The sequence below is a fragment of the Pleurodeles waltl genome, chromosome 2_1 (assembly GCF_031143425.1).
Source record: "Pleurodeles waltl isolate 20211129_DDA chromosome 2_1, aPleWal1.hap1.20221129, whole genome shotgun sequence".
NCBI classification, from domain to species: Eukaryota; Metazoa; Chordata; class Amphibia; order Caudata; family Salamandridae; genus Pleurodeles; species Pleurodeles waltl.
The window spans coordinates 638,621,261-638,641,685 of record NC_090438.1 but is presented as its reverse complement, the minus strand read 5'-3'; the positions used below and the strand labels follow the sequence as shown (position 1 = coordinate 638,641,685).

Sequence of the window (20,425 nt, the reverse complement as noted above, 5' to 3'; positions counted from 1 at the left end):
TTTTAAAAGTTATATTGTAGGGACCCTAAAGAAAACTCTGTTTTGATTCTGCTGTTGCAATGTTAGGTCAGGCAAGTATATTTCTTCTCAGAAAAGAAAACGCGTGAGGTTGCTGTTTCTATGAAATATACTAAGAGGAGCTTCCTTCACACATGCTCCGTCTCAAACTGCTCCCCAGGTGCAGATTTCGGAAATGGAACATGCACGACTTCTTTTTGAGTTCTCATATCGCTGTCCTTTAAGGCAAAAAGGACTTTTGGGGTGCTTGGGCGGAGGCAGCCTGGAGGGCCTACGAGAGAGGTAATCTGCAGTCCGCCCTCTCTCTCACCCCGAAAGTCTTCACTGTAAAATAGCAAAAGCAGTCCCAAATCTACCCCCCAGTCCGTTCATTATAGTATCTTTTCTCAACATTAACTACCAATAAATGGGTTAATTAAAACAGGAGAAGTGTATTGGAAACTGATAGGCGCAAGTTCATCAGTCGGGCAAGTGGGAACACTATATCGCGAGTTGCACCTAAAACTGATATTGAAAGAACCTTTGAAGTTTTTGGACCTTCTGAAGTTTTTTTTCCTGGAGCCTCGTGTCTTCTTACGGCGCACGACCAGCTCAGTATCATAGTCTTTACAGCACACAGTTGGGAGTACCTTATCTCATAAATAGCTAATACTGACAACCCCAATGCCCAAGAAGGCAATGGTGATTTATGTCTTCCTCTGGTTTGCTCTGAATCACAGGTACATCCCTGGCTTTTATAAACGAAAATTAATTCCCTCTGGGGAAAATTAGAAACCTCTTGACGATGCAGAAGACATTTAAGGGCAGCAGGTGCCTCTTGTGTAATCTCAGCTACAAAATGGAAAGCATTCTGGGTTGTGGGTTCCCACGGTGTGGCCTGGGAGAGCCTAAGTGGAGCTTAGCTTCCTACAGTATAAGATTTTCGCTGTTCAGAAAAGTTGTGTGCACAGAACGATGCTGTTAATGGACCCCTGCTTACATCACCGAGTCGAAGGTGGCATTCTTGTGCATTTTAGGGATGTGTAGCTTCCTCACTCGCTCTCCTCCCATTTTCACAGAGCCTGCGGAGTTCACCTCTCAAACCCTCACCTCGACATGATGAAGGAAGATATATTGTATCATTTCGATCTTGGGACAGGAACACATGATTTCCCTGCCTTGTTTGGAGACGTAAAGGTAAGATAATGCACTGTAGCAAGCAGACTATAATATCGCTAAAAATGTTTAAATAACAATTACTTAACTCGCTCTTTTCAGTTATTAAGAAGCCAGTGGTGCACTATGTGTTTCTTTGCGATTAAATTGCAAAATATAAGCACTTCAATCCCTGATTTTAACAGGATTGTACACCTTATGTTATGGTGTCATAAGAGCATAAAACAACCACATTAGAATGACCTAAACATTTGTAAAAATGCTAACAGTTTTTACAATCTCAGTGATAGCCTTGCCATGGTCCTCATTGCTTAGCCTATGAGAGTACGAAGCTGGGCATGCCTGTTATATATTATTATGTTAAGAACTCATGATAATGCTAGCCCAGGGATAAGGGCCAATCTTCCAATCCATCGAATTGCTTGGATTGCTCGTAGGGAGCAGGTTGTATTTGGCTCTGTTTCAGCTTCTTTCACGGTGCATGAGCACCAGAGCTCAAGCCTAGTTCCCAGAAGCCCACTCCTAGCAGCCTGTAAGACTGGAGCACACAGTGATGGCGCTTGAAGCAGCAATCATTCCTAGTGGGACCTTAAGGGCCACGTTAGTGTCAAAGAAATATCAGGATCCTTTTGGATGGAACCGGTTTCATATTGATTGACAATTAATTCAGGCAATGAAGTTAAGGGGAAAACGTTCATACTTTCCCGGCTGAAGTGTGTGTTTGGCCTGTGGTGTGGGGTACAGGAGAGTACTGCTGTTGTCAGACCAGCAGACACTGGAAAGGTATAGATCCTGGTTCCCAGGGAACGTAGAAAATAGTCAGGATAGCTCCAAAAAGCCTACTGTCAACTCAGACTATGCATAGGAGGTTGTCTGAAGACCAATTGTACAAACAAGAGTCTAACGGTCCCTCCATCAACTACCTCAGTTATAGTTTGTCATACTGCAATATTTTTATACTGGTGTTGGACGTCCCTGAATTTAGTCTATCCACGCAGCCATGTACATAATTATTTTTTGGGAGCCACAAAATCTGGTCACAATAGCATGACATAAGCATTCTTTTGTGTTTGTCCTCTCAAACTTTATTTTGTAAAGTCTTAACAGGTCTTTTTTGGATCTTGAATCTATTTTACTGTGCTAGACGATAGAAAGGTAAATATCTTCCTGACCATAGTTTTAATGACTATATCACTACTTCTAAGGAAGAAGCAACTGTGAAGAAAACTAAAGTTTAATTGACTAACAAAAATGATTATAAACATTTGACATGGTACTTTAAATACATGTTGATGATAAATAGAAGCCCAGTTCTAACGGAGCCACAATACACGAAAGAAATATAATGTGTTCTGATGCCAGAAGCAACTACTGGAGCTATAAGTTTAGATTCCGTACAGAAAAGGCCCACATTCACAATTTCTGTGAGCAGTTGTGTCTTTCCCTTCACATAAGTGTATCGTACGTCGGATTTTCCAAAATTAAGATCCACCTAGTTAGAGAAAATCTGGCCCAATGTCCACGGGAAGCTTGTATTGCCTAAGTTGACGTGGGTTTACTTTGTGCTGGCTCCAAGATAATGAAAGGCCTTTCACATTATGCTTGCTTCCTTGCATTTCACTACCTCAAGCAGTTTTTAGTTTTTTTCACTTGTGTTTAAATGCAATTGTTTACTTACTCCACCTTATTTGTGGCCTTTAGCTTTAGCAAATACTCTCTCGTGAGGTCTTCGTTCTGGTACTTTATTTGTCTTATCATAAAACATAAAAGTTTTATGTGCTTTCAGACCAATTGGCTTTCATCCCTGTCTCGACTATAACAGGACATCCACCCTTTCCAGGTTTAAAATATTGCTAAAAGCCGAACTGCATGCATTATTAACCAAACCTTCTGTAAAGTTTTTTATTGTCTTTACATCTGTTGTTTTTAGGGGCGTAGCTTCGTCATTAAGATTGGTGGCACTTAAGGATGGGGGTTCTGAGCTTCAGATTTCCCGACAATGACGCTGTCATATCATGATAAAATACATTGTCTGAGAAGCAGGACAGCAGGGGGGACTGAAGGGGCGGTGGGAAGGGAGAGCAGGGCGGATTGTTAGTGGCGCCTAAAACAAATTATTTTGTAAACTAACCAATTTTTTTAGAACTTCAAAATGGAGTGAATAGTGCATGCATGCAAAAATCCTAAGGGAAATCTGACAGATATTTACAACCGAATACATTTATTAGGTGGAGTGTAACACCCAAACAACCCCCTGAAGCTACGCCCCTGATTGTTCTGTAGCACTTTTCTCCTTGGTATATCCATCACTTTATCTAGAAGCACTATAAAAATTAATAGAAATGCACAGTGTTGAACTGAAACCAATTACCAGATCAGAACTTTTGCTATATCCTCTCACAGTTTACTAAATATATTCTTTTTTTAATGTCGCCCATTCAGTTTGTGTGTGTTGGCGGTAGTGCATCCAGGATGAAATTCTTTACACAGTACATAGCAGAGGAGTTGAAATTAGGAGATCCAAAGGCCGACATTCCAAACATCTGTGCAGGAACAGACCGCTATGCAATGTACAAAGTAGGACCTGTTCTATCAGTTAGTGTAAGTATTACAGTTCTTTTTCTTGCTAAATTTGTACATGAAAATATTTATTGATGGATATTTCTTAGGGAATGCTCTCTGTTCATAAGCTGCTGCTTGAGAACAGTATAAGACTAGAAACAGAAGCCTAATACTCACATCATCAGCATTGTTGTTATTACAAAATATTAAAGTGAAGCATTATCAAAATTTGCTAAATAGAAGCACTCCAGATTTTCGTGTCGAGTGTCAGCCAGCTAAGTAGCATGAGGTAACTACAGCAAAAGCAGAGAGGTTTAGCCCGTGGTTATGTGTAGCCTAGAGAAGTGTTTTTGGGGGAATAACCTTTCCATTTTTTTCCTCCAGCACAAACAGCACATCATATATTCCACTCCACAGTGTAATCACTTGTCCTTTTGTCGCATAGGTTCTCATTATCCTAATGAGACTACTGGATTTGGGTGGCAGAATCACCTGCACTGCGGGGACCAAGTCTTACCCAGCACCATGTGACACCTATCGGCCTAATCCGGGTTTGTTCCGGCTAACTAGCAGTCCCCCATCTACACCCAAGAGCAGGGGTGATTAGGGCAACTGGGCGTGTGACATACATGACTCCTCGAGAGAATCGTGGTCACTCAGATCCCATCCGTTTCTCTCAGTTACATTAGTCTCATTTATGCAAGGGCAATCAGGGGCAGAGTAAAGTTCAATAAGGTTTTAATGAAGTAACTGCATCTTAGATAATAAAGCATGTATTGCAATAACTAGGATGATGAAGCACAATAAGATTAAAATTGTGACAAGGTGAGTAAAACACAAGAATAACGCTACCATATTGTCACCAAGGTCTGTAGGGATAGTTCCTACCTCAGCTATGTTAGAGCACAGCATGTTAAGCTCTAATTCTGCCTTTCAGGTTCCCCCTGGGAAGACATCATCCCTCAGACCTGAGCAAGAGGCCTGTAGTCTACATAAGCAGCTGTAGCGAAGCAATCAGCATACAGTCATGGCCATCTGTCTGGAATCTCCCTCTAATGTACATGGATCAAAGTAGTGTTTTTATACTAAAACATCTGATGTTCCAAGAAAGGATCCCACGTAAGAGTGTGTATGTTTCTGTGAACATTAGAGACAAAGCGTACCACGTTTGCCAGCAACCTATCTTACTGCAGCCTTAAGAAGGCAGTGCTGACCTAGGTGAAGAAGAGCTAGATAGAGAAAATAAAACAAGACCACAAAAATTGCTAATGTTAAAATAATATAACAAAGCTAAAATAAAATATATCTAGGTTAACGTGCACAGCGGCAGGCCTAGTTTGCTAAAATAATATTTATAAAACTATGGCTAAAATTGCTACACAACACCCTCCCCTTGCTGGCACAAAGGTTGTTCAAAGCCTAATTTGATATATAAAAGCTACTAAAATTCATCTTAGAGCATATATATATGGAAATGTCAATGATGACAAGTTAAAAGACACTTGAGCAGGTATGAAAATGACAATTTAAAATGTTGAAATGTTGATTGTGGCGTCAAGAAAATCAGAATTTCAAAAGTCAGAGTCATCGGTAAAATCGTTGTTTGAATCCGGGATAATTGAAGATAAGAAATCTTTCACTTCGGCAGGTGGTAAAGTAGAAAGTTCCTTGCCAAGGAAAACCAAGGAGCATTCGTATCCCAAAGCCGTATGGGTGAAGGTATTAAGCCAAATATAGAGGAAAAGGTCTGGACGAAACCAGAACCAACAGCCTTAAAGAAATGTGCAATTCCAGTAGTACTGGACACGTTAAATATCTGACCCACGAGTTCAGTGTCTCGGAAAGTTAGTACTTAAAAGGGACTATGCGGATGACCTCACAACCTGAGGCGCATAGGTCTTGTGTGCAGATGTAGGTGCCACATGTTTTTGAAACAATAAGGTCTTGAGTCTGCTCAGCTTGTCCAAATTCACATTCGAAGTAGTGATAAGGAGCCAAATCTCAGCTACTTCCCTCTGTCGTGTAGGAGGAAAAAGTACATTCCCGCAGCATTTAACAATTTTGGAGACCGAAACAACATAAACTATTCAGGCTCACATCCCACAGCAGCTCTCACTATTAAGGAACACATAGCTGCCATTCGAGAGCACCTGGAACGCAGGTCTAATCAAGGGGACTCCCTTCAGATAACAAGCCAAGTTCGCTGCTGAAGCTTTACACCCCCCATGCAAGGACAGCTGTTTACAAACCATTGAATGGCTGACAGAAGTCTTGCATTCACCACCGCTAAGAAAGACCTTTTTCATGTCACTGAGAAATTTGTATGTGAAGAGCAGTTCGCAAACCTCGTGTATGTAACTATCTCCTAACCTTTCATCTCTGCCCACTGGAATGTGTTTTAAGCAGGATGTGAATTGAATTGTTGAAATAGGCAGATTGATGACCCTGTGTATTAACCACTCAGCAGAAGGTATTTCAGCCATTGTAAAAGGCATCTTTTCTAATTTCTCAATATTTATCATGACATAAGTCGCTTCCTTCTTAGCCATTAGTTGTTGTTGTCACGTTAAATTAAATGTAGAAAATATGTCCCTCGTGCTAATGTGTTGCCAGGGAACGCAACCTGCTTTCAGTGTTTGTTGTGTCCAACCTAATTACATAATGGATCTAGTTGACTCTGTCCATGGTGTAAAGAGCACATGTCTCTCTGTACTATGTCTATTGCAGAAGAAACAATGTTGTTTAAGGTATATATTTGGTCGGACAGGGTATTAATCCCATTATCTACAACAGCTAATGACTTCTATAAATTTTCCTGATCAATTTGCCTTAACCGGGCAGCAGCTTCTTGTTGAGAAGGCTTCCAAATTTAATTATAGACTGCATATAAGAAGCGTTTTCTGCGTTGTTTTCTGGGACCTAAGAGGAAATCCTGTAAATCAGTATTATTAGACAGGAGACTGATGTGATCTTTAACAGTATCTAGTGAGGAACTCTTAAACCATTGCTGGCATATTTTCCCTACACTGTATGTCATTACTATACCCGCGTGTTCAGCTGACACATAGCGAGGGTCAGGCCTACTTGTTTCAAAAACCCAGTGGAGTTTACAAAACATTTATGACACCCATTAGTATCTATTGGCCACAATACCTACCCACCAGGACGTGAAAGTGAAGCATTAAATGTGCTATTTTGGACCCATTCATCGAGCTGATCTTCTGTTGCATTGACAAATTGTTGCCATTTGTAAAACTTTGCTGGGACAGGAATACTGGGCACATTCAAATCCTTAATTTTTGCCAAGCCTAAACAACTTGTCTTTTGTACAATTTAATTCAAAAATATCATTTGAACAGGAACAGGCATGCTCTAAATAAAGCTTCCTTTCCCCTTATTTGCCAATGTTTTGTTCCCCACACACTTTTTAATTCAATCAACCAATATTCATTGCCTTCTAAAGCCAACCGGGAAACAAAAGAATAAATTAATTTTCTAACCGTCAACAATATATGTACATTTTCCATAAATGGCAACTTGAAATAATATGACTCAGCATTTTTAACATTGTGCCCAGAAAAATATGTAAATTTTCCAGAATATATTTTAGAACTTTCTTGAGGAGTTAGACAATGTTCCCATTGTGTGTAATTAAAAATGGTTTTCTGGGTACTTGCTCTGTGAATGAAATGGTGTCCATAAATATTATAACAGAACATGTTTCCATAATTTTATTTGGATTGATAAACATCCTCATTTTCAAATACAGTAAAATACTGCAACTCAGTCATCATAGAATCAACAGTTTTTACATCCTAGTCAACGGAAAAAATTCCAGGTATTATTACATCATTCATAGAAAGTTTAAACACATATGGTATTTGAATGACCTCCATCGGGCCGTATATATCAAATGTGACTTTATCCCAAACAATCCCATCAGGAATTGGTATAGCGGAAATGTTCACATAAGACAAGTCTCTGCGGACCATGTGAGAAGAGAAATGAGGTTTCAGGACCTCATCCACCAGTTCAACTGTTGATCATTCAGGAAGGTGATGACCATGTATTAGTAGAAAGAAGATAATAACAAAGCCTGTCCAAAGAAGGAAAGCTAATATAGTCAAGGAAAGCCACAGATAGTTCCATGGGAGAATAAAATAATTTGTTTTGAGCCAAATTATCATCTTACGTGTTCTTGACAGTTCAGATGCAGAAGAGGCAGATGAGTCAGAGAAAGTGTCATTGATGTCGGCAAAGTATCCAGAAGCAGTTCGTACAAAAAACTGGAGCCATATTTTGAAGAGGAGAACTAACAGTGGTCTCCCGTGGTGGTTCTTAATAAATGATGACATCCGTTTGTGTATAATTTGAGAATGATTGGTCTAAATTTTCTGTGTTGCTCGTTGAAAAAGATGCTAGTGGAACTAATGAACGATCATTTTCCACCCTCCCCAATCTTGGAGAGGTGTCAGCGTTGCTGCTCAAAACTTGTAGAGGGACAACTTGACCAGTAGTGAGAGGGATTTGGATACTAATGGTTGTTCCTCTAGGTCTGCTGTGTAGGCTCGGCCACATGGTGTAACTTGACATTGTCGATGGAGACAAAGTGGTTTCATTTAGAAACAGGCAGCGGTGGTAGAATTACAGTTCTGGTCCCATGTATTCCCAGGACTGGAACCGAAGCACAATAGGAAGGACCAAACTCCTTTTTCACAGCAACGTTATCACGTACTAGATCACCAATCTTTGGAATCCAGCCGGTAGGTGTTATTGGTACATCCTTAATTCCTAAGGAGGCAGCACTGGCAGATGCGTTGTCGTCACAGAACCTTTGTAATTCCTGCAAGACAGTGACACGTTCATTTATGTTAAAAGGTGTTTCTGCTGCCTCCACGCCAGGACCATCAAGATCTGGAACATACATTTGCGTTCCAAACAGGCACTCCTATGAAGTACGACCCCCCAGAGACCATCTAGGCAGATTATTAAGTGCTCTCAGGTCTCCATACAAGTGATTAAACCAACTATGACCCACACCTAGTACTCTGGCTGTTAAGGACTGCTTTAAATCTCAGTTTTGTCTTTCCACAACACCATTTCCCTCGGGATGAAATGAAGACAAGTAATGGAGTTGGACCCCTAACGAGGCCATGGCGTCCCTGAATGCCCTTGAGGTAAAAGCAGGGCCCTGGTCCGAGTGGAAAGTCACAACTGCAAATGTGCTGATAAAGACTTGCAAATCTTTAATAACAGTCCGAGCATCAGCCAAGCGTTGTGGCCTCACCCATAGAAATCTGGAGCAAGAGTCAACAGCGACTTAGATGTATTTGTATGCACTGTCAGGTGTCAAAGGACCGTAATGGTCCAGGTACACACTTTGTAATGGTTTGTTAGAAATTAGGAGGGGTGTCTGCGGTGGGAGTTCAATGGTGGACCCCTTAATTTGTTGGGAGATATCACAACAAAGGACATACTGCTTGGTCTGTTTGTATAGACTTGGCCACCAATAACGAGCCTGCAACAATGATATTGTAGCCGACATACCTGCATGGGCAGAAGCAACTCCCTCATGCGCTGCTTTGATGGACTCTAGTCTTCCAACTTTGTTGGGAATCTCGCGATTAGCCACACCTAGTATTGAAGCTGTGGCGAAAAATAAGTCTGCCATCCAGTAGGAATATTTAGCAGGAAATGCTTTTGGAAAGGGTGTGCCTTCAGCCGTGACTTTCACGGCAACCCATATTTCATCGTCCGATTTCGTTCTAGAATGAGTTACTGCAGCAACAGAAGCCATAGCTACTGCTGATTTTGCTGCTTCATCAGCCAGTTTATTTCCAGGAACGTGTATTCCAACGCACTGGTGTCCAAGTGTATGTACAACATGGGCATTTGGTAGCATTTCCTTCAGATCCGCAACTTTCCTCCACAGAACTCTGTGTTTGATGGTTTTACCTTTGGAATCTCTGAAACCATTCTGGCCCCAGTAATGCAGATATTCATTAAAGGACTGGACACAATAGTATAAATCACAGACAATCAGCGTTAGCTGGTCAGGATCTGTGTGTTCCAGTGCCATCACCAGAGCTTATAGCTCTGCTAGTTGTGCAGTGCAATCCCCTAGGGTTTGCGTAAAGGTATGTTGTGGATAGAATTTACTATGCTCCATATAGCCGCTCACGACTGTGCAAGCAGCGGAGTATTGATGCTTTGTCCCTATAGCAGGTTGTGCTGAGCCATCGGTGTACATGACTCTTTGATATTGATCAATAGGCAATGTATTTGCAGGAACTGGGTATTCTAGTTTATATTGCACCGATTCTTCAGTTTGTAACTTTGGGTGAAAAATATCAGTGGCTGTCAGAGATGTTGCCCATTGGATCCAACATGGATGTAATGCTTTATCGTTTGGAACGCTGGCTTTGGTAACAGCCTCAAGGGCTGGTATTGGAGATACGACAATAATGCGTTTCCCCTGGCTAGTGGTCTTTCTTTAATGACAGCCATCTGAACAGCAGTGAGTATTTTCTTGGTGGGAGCAAAGCATTGTTCTGCTGTAGAGTACAAATGTGATTTGTGTGCAATCGGGACTGTCTCACCCTCATTGAATGTTACATAGGCGAAACCAATGGCACCAGCAATTACTCTAATGACCAAATGTTTTTATTGTCCCTTGTGTGTAAGTGTTGTGCTGCAAGCATGTCTTGTTGCAATCCTCTGAGAATGCTTGTGTGTTCGACTGTCCAGAATTTACTGGAAAAGTCAGGACGTATCAAGTCATATAAGGGTTTGATGCGTGATGCATATTCTGGAATATATGTTCTGCCAAATTTGAGAAAACCTAATAGTGATTGGAGTTTTTAAATGGTATTTGAAGGTTGTAACTGGGCTAGTTTTTCTAAGAATTGTGGAATTGTTAGGTCTCTACTCTCAGGCGCTATATTTTGGCAGAAGAAGCCATTGGAAAAATCCAACGTTGTTTTGTATTTTTTGCTCACTATGTCGTTCATAAGTTCAGTGCTATGAGAGTTTTGTGTAGCATATGTGCGTGTACGACTATTTGTGTCTGTAGTCTAAGACTATTCTGTATGAATGGTCTGGTTTAGCTGCAGGGAATAAAGGATTATTCATTGGTGAGACACATGGTTCAGTTACACCATGGTACTCTAGTTGTGTGAGGATTTCCCTCACGGGTGTTTTAGCATCATTTTTTATTGAGTATTGGGGTTAAGGTTGGGGCTGATTCTTAATTGGAGTTACATGATAGGGGAATCTTTATCCCACCCTACGTGACTGCGATATAACGCGGGTGCCTGCACCAATACCCAATCAATAGCGTAGGGTTCTAGAAGCTCTTCAGGAACCAGAGGCAAAAAAGATTTGATAATCTCTTCCCCGTATGGGCAAGTACGGACAAAGTCAGGTGGCCAATCCTTTTCTGCCAGTAAAATATCATAAATGTTGACAACACGGTCCCAAAAGATTGCATCTATTATGCATTCAATGTCTCCTTCTAACTGTATCGTTACTTTGTACACCCTGTCAGGCGTGGAGACACGCATGTCTTCAGTTTCAGCTTGTAAGAAGTCATCAGTTGCTTTCACCTCCAGATGCTCTTGAAGATTCTGGCAAATTATTGTGACCTCTGCTGCGCTGCCAACAGAGATAGTGCCCACGTCTTGTTCTTCAATAGAGCCCTCTTTTTGAGTGGCATGAGGAATCGCAACTACTGCCACTTTTTTCTTTTTAAATTGGGGTTTTTGTTGGGGAAGCTTCTCTTCTTTTTTAAAAGAAACTTCTGTAGAGCATTGTGATTCCTGTCTCGGTTTCACGTACTCAGTTCTTCGCTCTGACCGCCCAACTTTCTCACTGCGTTTTTCTGTTGAGTCCTGAAAGGAAACAAGATTGGGGTGTATCAGTATATTAATATCTGTCAAGCGTTTTTATATTATCTCTATTTATTGAGATTATATCTATTCTGAGGTCTCAGCATGCAGAGATTCTCCCATTTTTTTTAGGTGTTTATCCCAGCGTTTTTTAGGACCCTCATGTGCTTGCTTGGTAGAATCTTTACTAGATTTACCCTGAAACTGTGGTTTCATGGGTCTGGCAACCAGACTATCTCGACCAATACTAGAATAGGTCTCCACAATAATCTTTGGCAGCTCACGTTCTTGATCCTGTATAGGAACATCCCGGAGCCACATATGAACTGTTAGTGCTACTACTTCCCCTTTAAGTTTACTTAATATAATTGAAGATACTGTGGCAAAATTGCCCATAAGTTGCATCCCCAAGTCCAGGGCTGGGGCAGCTCTGTATTCATCTTGGATTTTTTCAACTCTTCCAGAAGATTGGCAAGTGTCGGTGTATGGTGTGCGGTAGTATAGAGCGTGGCAAATACAGTGCCCCAAGCATTGCAGTTAACTACTGTGGGAACCATCCGAAATGGCAAGCACATAGTTAATATTCTATGCTTATCCTGAGGTCCCGTATGGGGAATACTGCTTCCAGTTCATTTAATTTTTGAGCTAACCAAAATGGAATCTCTTCTTGTTGGCAGGTACCTTACCCATGATCGAATGTACCGTTGCATGATTAATGCCTGGTGTTGCTGCATGTGGTTGCACTAGGGCAGCACGTGCTGGGTTTGTATTTAATGTTTGCATTACAAACTGTACTAATAGTTTGTATATTGCCGTAAGCTCAGTATATAAGCGGTGAACCTCAGCTACCGTCACGGTTGCTGCATCAGGTTGCGGGGTATATGTGGCCAATAAAGACCATGTTGGACCATCATTACTAAGAGGACCTAACCTAACATGTAGAATTGTATGTGGTAGGGTACCATCAAGCCAATTTTTATGGTCTTGATAAGATAGAGGTATCTCTAAATATGCAGAAGCTCTATATTGTGCAGGTGTGTTTGCATGTTTATAGTGGTGAAATGTATTTGTGTTCCCATCAACTGCCGGAAATGTGACCCAAGAATAGAACATTTCTGTTCTGTACTCTGCATGAGCTTCAACAATAAATGTAACTGGATCCCGCTGGTCCGTTAGGCCATGTGCCAATAAACGTGCAGTAAGGGGCGGTCGCATAAGGACTGCAATTGCTACCGCTGTGGGTTTGCCATGGCGAATGGTAAACTCTGTTCAGAGATAAGCACAACAAATGGGGATTATCTTTTTAGGGTTCAAGCTTGAACAACCTACAGCTTTAGTTAGGTACTCCCTACTTAGCTGAGGAGGACAAATCCTCAATACCACGGACGTCTCCGTAAATGGTACCGAGGTGTCTTTGCATGTTGTGAGAAAGAGATAGTCAGGAGGACCCAAAAATGAGTGCCTGACCAAACATTGGCAGCACCATGTCGCATAGGTTCTCATTATCCTAAGGAGACTACTGGATTCGGGTGGCAGAATCACCTGTACTGCGGGGACTGAGTCTGATCCTGCGCCATGTGACATCTATCAGCCTGATCCGGGTTTGTTCCAGCTAACTGAGGGCCTCATCTCCACCCAAGAGTAGTGATGATTAGGGCAACTGGGCGCATAACATACATGACTCCTCAGGGGAATGATGGTCACTCAGATCCCATCCGTTTCTCTCAGTTACATTAGTCTCAGGAATGCAAGGACAATTAGAGGCAGAGTAAGGTTCAATATGGTTTTAATTAAGTAACTGCATCTTAGATAATAAAGCATGTATTGCAATAACTAGGATGATGAAGCACAATAAGATTACAATTGTGACAAGGAGAGTAAAACACAAGAAAAACGCTACCATATTGTCACCAAGGTCTGTAGGGATAGTTCCTACCTAATCCAGGTAAGAGCACAGCATGTTCAGCTCTAATTCTGCCTTTCAGGTTCCCCCTGGGAAGACATCATCCCTCATACCTGAGCAAGAGGCCTGCTGTCTACATAAGCAGCTGTAGCAAAGCAGTCAGCAATCAGCATACAGTCGTGGCCATCTGGCTGGAATCTCCTGCTAATGTACATGGGTCAAAATAGTGTTGTTATATTGATGTTCCAAGAAAGGATCCCCACTTAAGAGTGTATACGTTTCTGTGAACATTGGAGACAAAGCGTACCACTTTTGCCGGCAACCTATCTTACTGCAGCCTTAAGAAGGGCACAGAATTAAAGAAATGTCCTGTTTAAGAATGCAGTGCTGACCTAGGCGAAGAACAGCTAGATAGAGAAAATAAAACAAAACCGCAAAAATGGCTAATGTTGAAATAATATATTAAATCTAAAATAAAATATATCTAGATTAAAGTGCACAGCGGCAGGCCTAGTTTGCTAAAATAATATTGATAAAACTATAGCTAAAATGGCTACAGAACACTTTCACATATTCACAGAAGCAATGCATGCTTACTAACCTCCTCGTTTCCACCAACACTCCTCCATAAAGCAGCATGCCTAATCAACACAACCAGAATTATATCACCCTCATCCTTAAGGATCTCCACTGACTACCACTTGCAGTTCCAGTGGGAGTCTATTCACAAGCTGCAGTTTGTAGAACATTTATAATAGTACTACTCACATACTACAAAATGCTATACACTAACCATGCTAAAGTCTGTGTTTCCTCTACTCGTATCTTACCTATGCAGAGATCTCTGTCCTTATTGCTGAGATCTCTTCACATGTATACCTAAGTTTTTGTAGGAAGTGTGGGAGGGACATGGGTGTGCCTGGAAAATATGGAATACTTCTACTATATGGGAGCAGTTTAGGGAGGGATCAGGAAGGGTTAACAGAGGAACAAACACCCACCAACGAGTAAGACCACTGCCATTTTCAAACAACACTTCTAAAGTTACTAAAGATAAAATGGACCCACAATAATCATAAATGTACTCCAGCCCCGCATTGGAATGAGTCCAGCACCAGACATGGGTACTCCAAAACACTCCCACAGAAAAAAACCGAGGCAGAGACTTAAAGGAAACCCCCATAGGAAATAATGTTAGAATAAATGAACTAATTTCAACTTAAAAAAAAAAATACAAGTAATATATATACATTCAGGTGTTTTTAATACACTTCTTACAATTTTAAAATGAAATTCAACTTTTAATTGTTAAAAAATAACTAGAAATAATTCTATACATAGCTATTGGTAATATTTAATACATTTAAATGAAAATCAACATTTTACTGTAAGGGGATGTTTTTTAAAATAGATTTTTAAATACATAACTATACATGCATTAACTAGGGTTACATTATTTTTTATTTACTTTTAAGACAATAGTGCAGCATCATTTCTTTTCATTTTTTCTAGGTTATAAATATATAAAGTGTATTTATGTCAATATTTAACACTAAAATAGTATGCTATTTTCTTTAACGTTTAATGGCATTTTTTTTCATTTTTCCCTATACTTAACCTTAGGGCGGTCAATCCCCCAGTGGCAAAAAACTCTGCCTTATGGGAAAAGTTACTACTTTACACTCATAAATTAAAATTGTCTCCTCCCTATGCTTCTAGGAGTTGAGGACATGTAAGTCTACCTTTTAAGTAACTTAATACATGAAAATGGTCAATAGGCAAAAGTAATACAGTTACTACAAAATATAAAAGTAAAATTACCCATGAGTAAGTACACATATTTATCTTTTGTGAATAGGCCTGTATAGTTCAAATCATACTTCAGAGCATCCTCAGAAAAAAAACAGACTACCTGTTGAATACACATCACTCCATACTCACTACACACATGTCACATATAGCTACAATCAAATGAAACAGGAGATCTAGCAGACAAAAGAAAATGAAACAATAGGACTCCTTCTTCAAAGCCCCCAGGCTCCATTCAGCTCAGGCACCATGTGCGAACTTTTTGAAAAATGTGAACCTCTTCCTTGTTCATGTACCTTCCTGTTTGATGACCTCCACTTCCAGCTCATCCACCTAACCGCTAGCATATGTTTACTGATTCCTGTGTGTGCATGGGTTTTTTGTAAGAGCCTACATAAGTGTCTGTTCTAGCTTCAGTAATCATGCCTTGGCCTGCAGACCTTAGCCTACCTTATGTGTTATACTGCTGTCCGAAAGATAAAAAGAACCTTCATGTTTACATGCACCTAATTTTTATGATTCCAGATTTTCAGAATAGATGCTCATAACTAAGTCTGAAATATTAAATGCATCAAAGCAGTTTCAAACCTTCAAAAAATGCACATTTTATCTTCTCCAAATTTGCATGTTTAAGGAATGTAAACATAGTAGGAAAAATATGGGCACCAATAGGAAATGAGCAATGTTAGAGCTGTAAAATATGGAAACTTAGGCCCTCATTATGAACACGGCGGTTAACACCGTGTGTTCATGCTGGCGGTCTTTCTATCGACCGCCAGCCACCCTGGGACCCCACCGGCTGTATAATATACATTCTGCTGGGCCGGCCGGGAAATTGCCGGCGGCTCCACATGGAGCCGCCATCAATGCCTCTGTGCGGCGGGTGCAGCTGCACCTGTCCCGCAGATCACTGCCCGTAAATCGGCCCCTGCTCTGCCCATGCCAAGTGCACCCCTTTCCACCAGCCTTTCCCACAAGGGAAAGGCTGGAGGACATGGGATCATTATCTGAGGGGCAGCAGCGCTGCCCTGTCGGATAATGATGGCGTCCACCGTCACGCTGCCTGTCGGTGGAGGAGGCCCACCTATGGCAGCCCTCCCTGTCATCATTATGTGGCAGTATGGGCTGCCATGCCGGATGGCGGTATTGACTGCCACCGCCGGCATGGCGGCCCTGACCGCCATCATCATAATGAGGGCCTTAATGTTTTGATGCTTCGAGTGCTTCCTGTTCTTTTAGGTTTTATATTCCAAATAATGCTGATAATCTAACTCTTGCTTTTTCTTTGTTTCCTCAGCATGGAATGGGCATTCCCTCTATCGCTATTATGTTACATGAACTTATAAAGTTACTGTACCATGCCAGGTGTTCCAATGTCACTGTTATTCGGATCGGAACGTCTGGTGGAATTGGTATGTTTTCCCTACTTCTTTCCATCTTATTTATTGTAGTATAACACTTTACACATTGAAACTACAATTTATATGTTTGTTTTGCTAAGTGGAGGCCTGTCATGTTACACTCATTTTGGTACATTGAGTTTGATGACTTGGTTTTGCAATCATGGTCTTCTTTTTGAAACCTTTGGACCCGTTGATTATCAAATGGGGTTTTCTGTCAAACTTGTCAGCAAATGTAGAAGATGTATTTTTTCTGTCAATCTTATTAGTAATTGATATAATTTAGTAAGGTTAATCTGTGCATCACAAGCCATCTGGAGGCAGAGTATTACAGGTTTTTTTGAGTGATGAGAAGTATAGGTAGGGATCTCTGATTGGAGGACACAGTAAGTTCCTGTGATAAGAGTATTACACCTGCATGCATTTGCCACCCTAATTTGGCCAGGCAGATTGCCCTGTAGGAGGGAGGTAATAGAGTTGGGAGACAGCTTCTGTAGTTCATTAGTTTCTTAGTCATCATAGTCCTAGTTTATGATGCACTGGCTTTTGAACTGGACTCTCAATGGGAGAGGGTGTGCATTTTCAGATAGAAGCTATGTGGTAAATTTTTGTCAGGTTGAAGAGGTTAATATTTTGTTAACTGTTAACGGGAAAAGCACCCAGAAAAATTAAAATAGCAATATAAAGTATCAGTTCCCAGTTGACTAGGACCTAGGTGCGATTTTGTTGCACCGCAATGAAGCAGAGGCTTGACACATGCAGCGAGTCACCTCAGTCAAAGTTTTTATGTTGGGACTTAGGACCTGATCTTTTAGTTTGATGGCTGCAGTACCATCCTTTAGGATCATGAAAGACATACCTCTGCCATTTCAATGTTCCTCCATCCATTAAATTTGGAGTCAGCTGCCAGCCGAGCAGTCATCTTTGTACTTTTAAAGGAACTGACATGAAGACTGTTCCCTTTGAGGTATAAAAAGTTTGGACAATGGCCGCCATTGGTTTTAATGACCATTCACTATACAATTAACTTTTAATTTTTTGGGGGAGCAAAACCCCTAATACAAAAAAGAAATAATGACCCCACCAACCATTAAAAGATGGTTGTGAGGTGCCAGTCTTGTAATGTGCACTAGACAATGATTATAGATTTCCTTACACCCAATCCAGATTAGGTTCTCTCAAATTCTCCACCTCTTTTTGCAGAACTTTCTCTCTTAATTTACTGAAAACTTTCCAAGAAGCACAAAACAAAATCACTCATGCCAACTTCTACCTTCATGATCGCTGGTCATTCCCCTAACCACTCCTCTACCATGATGAGGTGTTCTCAACTCTATCAGGGTCAGAAGTACTTTTCCCTCCTATTAGAGTTAAAACCAGAAAGTCTAGGGTAGCCCTGGGAATGTGAGGTAGCAGTTTCTACCAGTCACGCTTGACATCTCCAAGTTAAAAGAAGTGGTGTTAAGACTGTTCCTTGTTCTGCCAGATGTTTCTTCCCCACTTTCAGAGGGATAATACCTGTACAGGAAAATTAAATAAGCCAACAGTGTGAAACCAGTCCAAACTACATGTTTGGGAAAAGCAGATATGCTATACCACTGTTTACCAGTACCATACTTTGGAGAGTGCTAAAGCAAGCAAGAGAAGGCAGGAAAAAGAGGACTGGGTCCAAGGCAAAATTGTGTTCTTATGTACACAAGCCCTCTCCAGTTGAAGCAGGGGAGAACTTATCGATCCCTTTTGGAGTTCTCAATGAATTAAAAGCTAGAAAGACCATCAGCACTGGAATGATCATCTTCAGCTCTGTGTTCCACAATAAGGTCTATACAGTGTAATGCCTGTAGGGAAATGCTGTCCACTTCAACAGTTTAGGGTTTTTCTCTGTATCTACATCAGCCAACAGAGAGTCAGTGGTTGGTCCAAACTCATAAATGAGTCCCAGAGATGTATGACCACAGTTTCCTAGGGGACCACAGCACTGCAAAGACCTTTCTCTAAGTGGCAGTCCACGTTTCTGAGTATAACCAATCCGCTAATGAACTCTACAGATTGGTCTTGTTGTTCACTATTCAGCTGGGATAGTGGTGCCCCAAAGCATGATCTAAATTATATTTCTGCACCACATACTGCTTGTTGAAGTCTGGTACTTTGACTACTGGTGCAGAACATGGTGCCTCTTTCAGTGACTCAAAGGCCTTCTGAAACTGTGCTCCTCAAATCACCTTCTCAGGTCCCTAGTAAGGTGCACTGCGTGTGCCCAGGGCCTGTAGATTAAATGCTATTAGTGGGCCTGCAGCACTGATTGTGCTACCCACTTAAGTAGCCCCTTATCCTTATCTAAGGCCTGCCATTGTAAGGCCTGTGTGTGCAGTTTCACTGCCAATTCGACTTGGCATTTATAAGTACTTGCCAAGCCTAAAACTCACCTTTTTCTACATATAAGACACCCCTAAGGTATGCCCTAGGTAGCCCATAGGGCAGAGTGCTGTATAGGCAAAAGGCAGGACATGTACCTATGTAGTTTACATGTTCTGGTGGTGTAAAACTCCTAAATTCGTTTTTGCACTCCTGTGAGGCCTGCTCCCTTCATAGGCTAACATTGGGGCTGCCCTCATACATTGTTTGAGTGGTAGCTGCTGATCTGACTGCTTTCTGTGAAGGACTGCTGCCTTGCTGTTGCCCTGCTGCCTTGCTGCTCTCTGGCTGAGGGTAAGAAGTGCTCTCCAAGGGCTTGGATAGAGCTTGCTTCCTGTTCCCTGAAGTCTCAGGACCAAAAAGACTTCATCTCTTGAAGAAGGAATCCTTGTGCGGCGAAATTTGACGCACAGGCTTCCAGAAACGACGCACAGCCTGCACCAGGGGTGAAAATTTCACCGCACGCCAAACCGGAATGACACAGCCCGACTTTGCAACGAGATCGATGCAGTGCCAGCGCACGACTGGAAATTCGACGCGCGGCCAACTAGATCGACGCATAGCCGGAACGACGCAGCCCGACTTCCAGAGAGGAACTGACACAGCGCCTGCCAGGCGGTAGAAAATTTGATGCAACGCCCACCAGATCGACAGCTCCTGTGACTTCGTCCTGCCAGCGCAGGAAATCCACGCACCGTCACAGGGGCGTCTGAAAACCCCGCAACCCAAAGAGGATCCACAACCGAGGACCGGAAATCGACGCACAGCTGTCCCTGTGTGGAAACTAAACAGCACATCGCCGTGTGCGGCCTCAGAAATCAACATACACCCCTTTGTTTCCATACTTCTCCTACTCTTCGTCTCTTTGCGGAGATTTTTCATGCGAAACAGGTACTTTGTACTTGAAAGAGACTTTGCTTCTAAAAAGACTTAATACACTTTATATAACTTTTCAGTGATATCTCAACATTTACTTATTGCATTTTAATCGTTTTGACCTGCATTTGTCCAGATAAAGATTATATATATTTTTCTAAACACTGTGTGGTGTATTTTTGTAGTGCTATATGGTGTTATTGTATGACTTATTGCACAAATACTTTACACATTGCCTTCTAAGTTAAGCCTGACTGCTCAGTGTCAAGCTGCCACAGGGTGGGCACAGGATAATTTTGATTGTGTCTGACTTACCCTGACTAGAGTAAGGGTCTTTGCTTGGACATGGGGTAACCTGACTGCCAACCAAAGACCCCATTTCTAACATGTATCATACACGG

General features: G+C 41.5%; 1 protein-coding gene across 2 annotated transcripts in view; it reads left to right on the top strand.

Moving 5' to 3' along the window:
• The window catches only part of UPP1 (uridine phosphorylase 1), a 105,189-nt gene that overhangs the window by 45,639 nt on the left and 39,125 nt on the right, over nucleotides 1-20,425 (top strand). For both annotated transcript variants that reach the window (XM_069216090.1, XM_069216098.1), the window contains 3 exons: nucleotides 1,077-1,194; nucleotides 3,616-3,774; nucleotides 16,631-16,745. In XM_069216090.1, coding sequence (XP_069072191.1) covers nucleotides 1,077-1,194; nucleotides 3,616-3,774; nucleotides 16,631-16,745 — 392 coding nt within the window. The remainder of the gene's footprint in view (nucleotides 1-1,076; nucleotides 1,195-3,615; nucleotides 3,775-16,630; nucleotides 16,746-20,425) is intronic.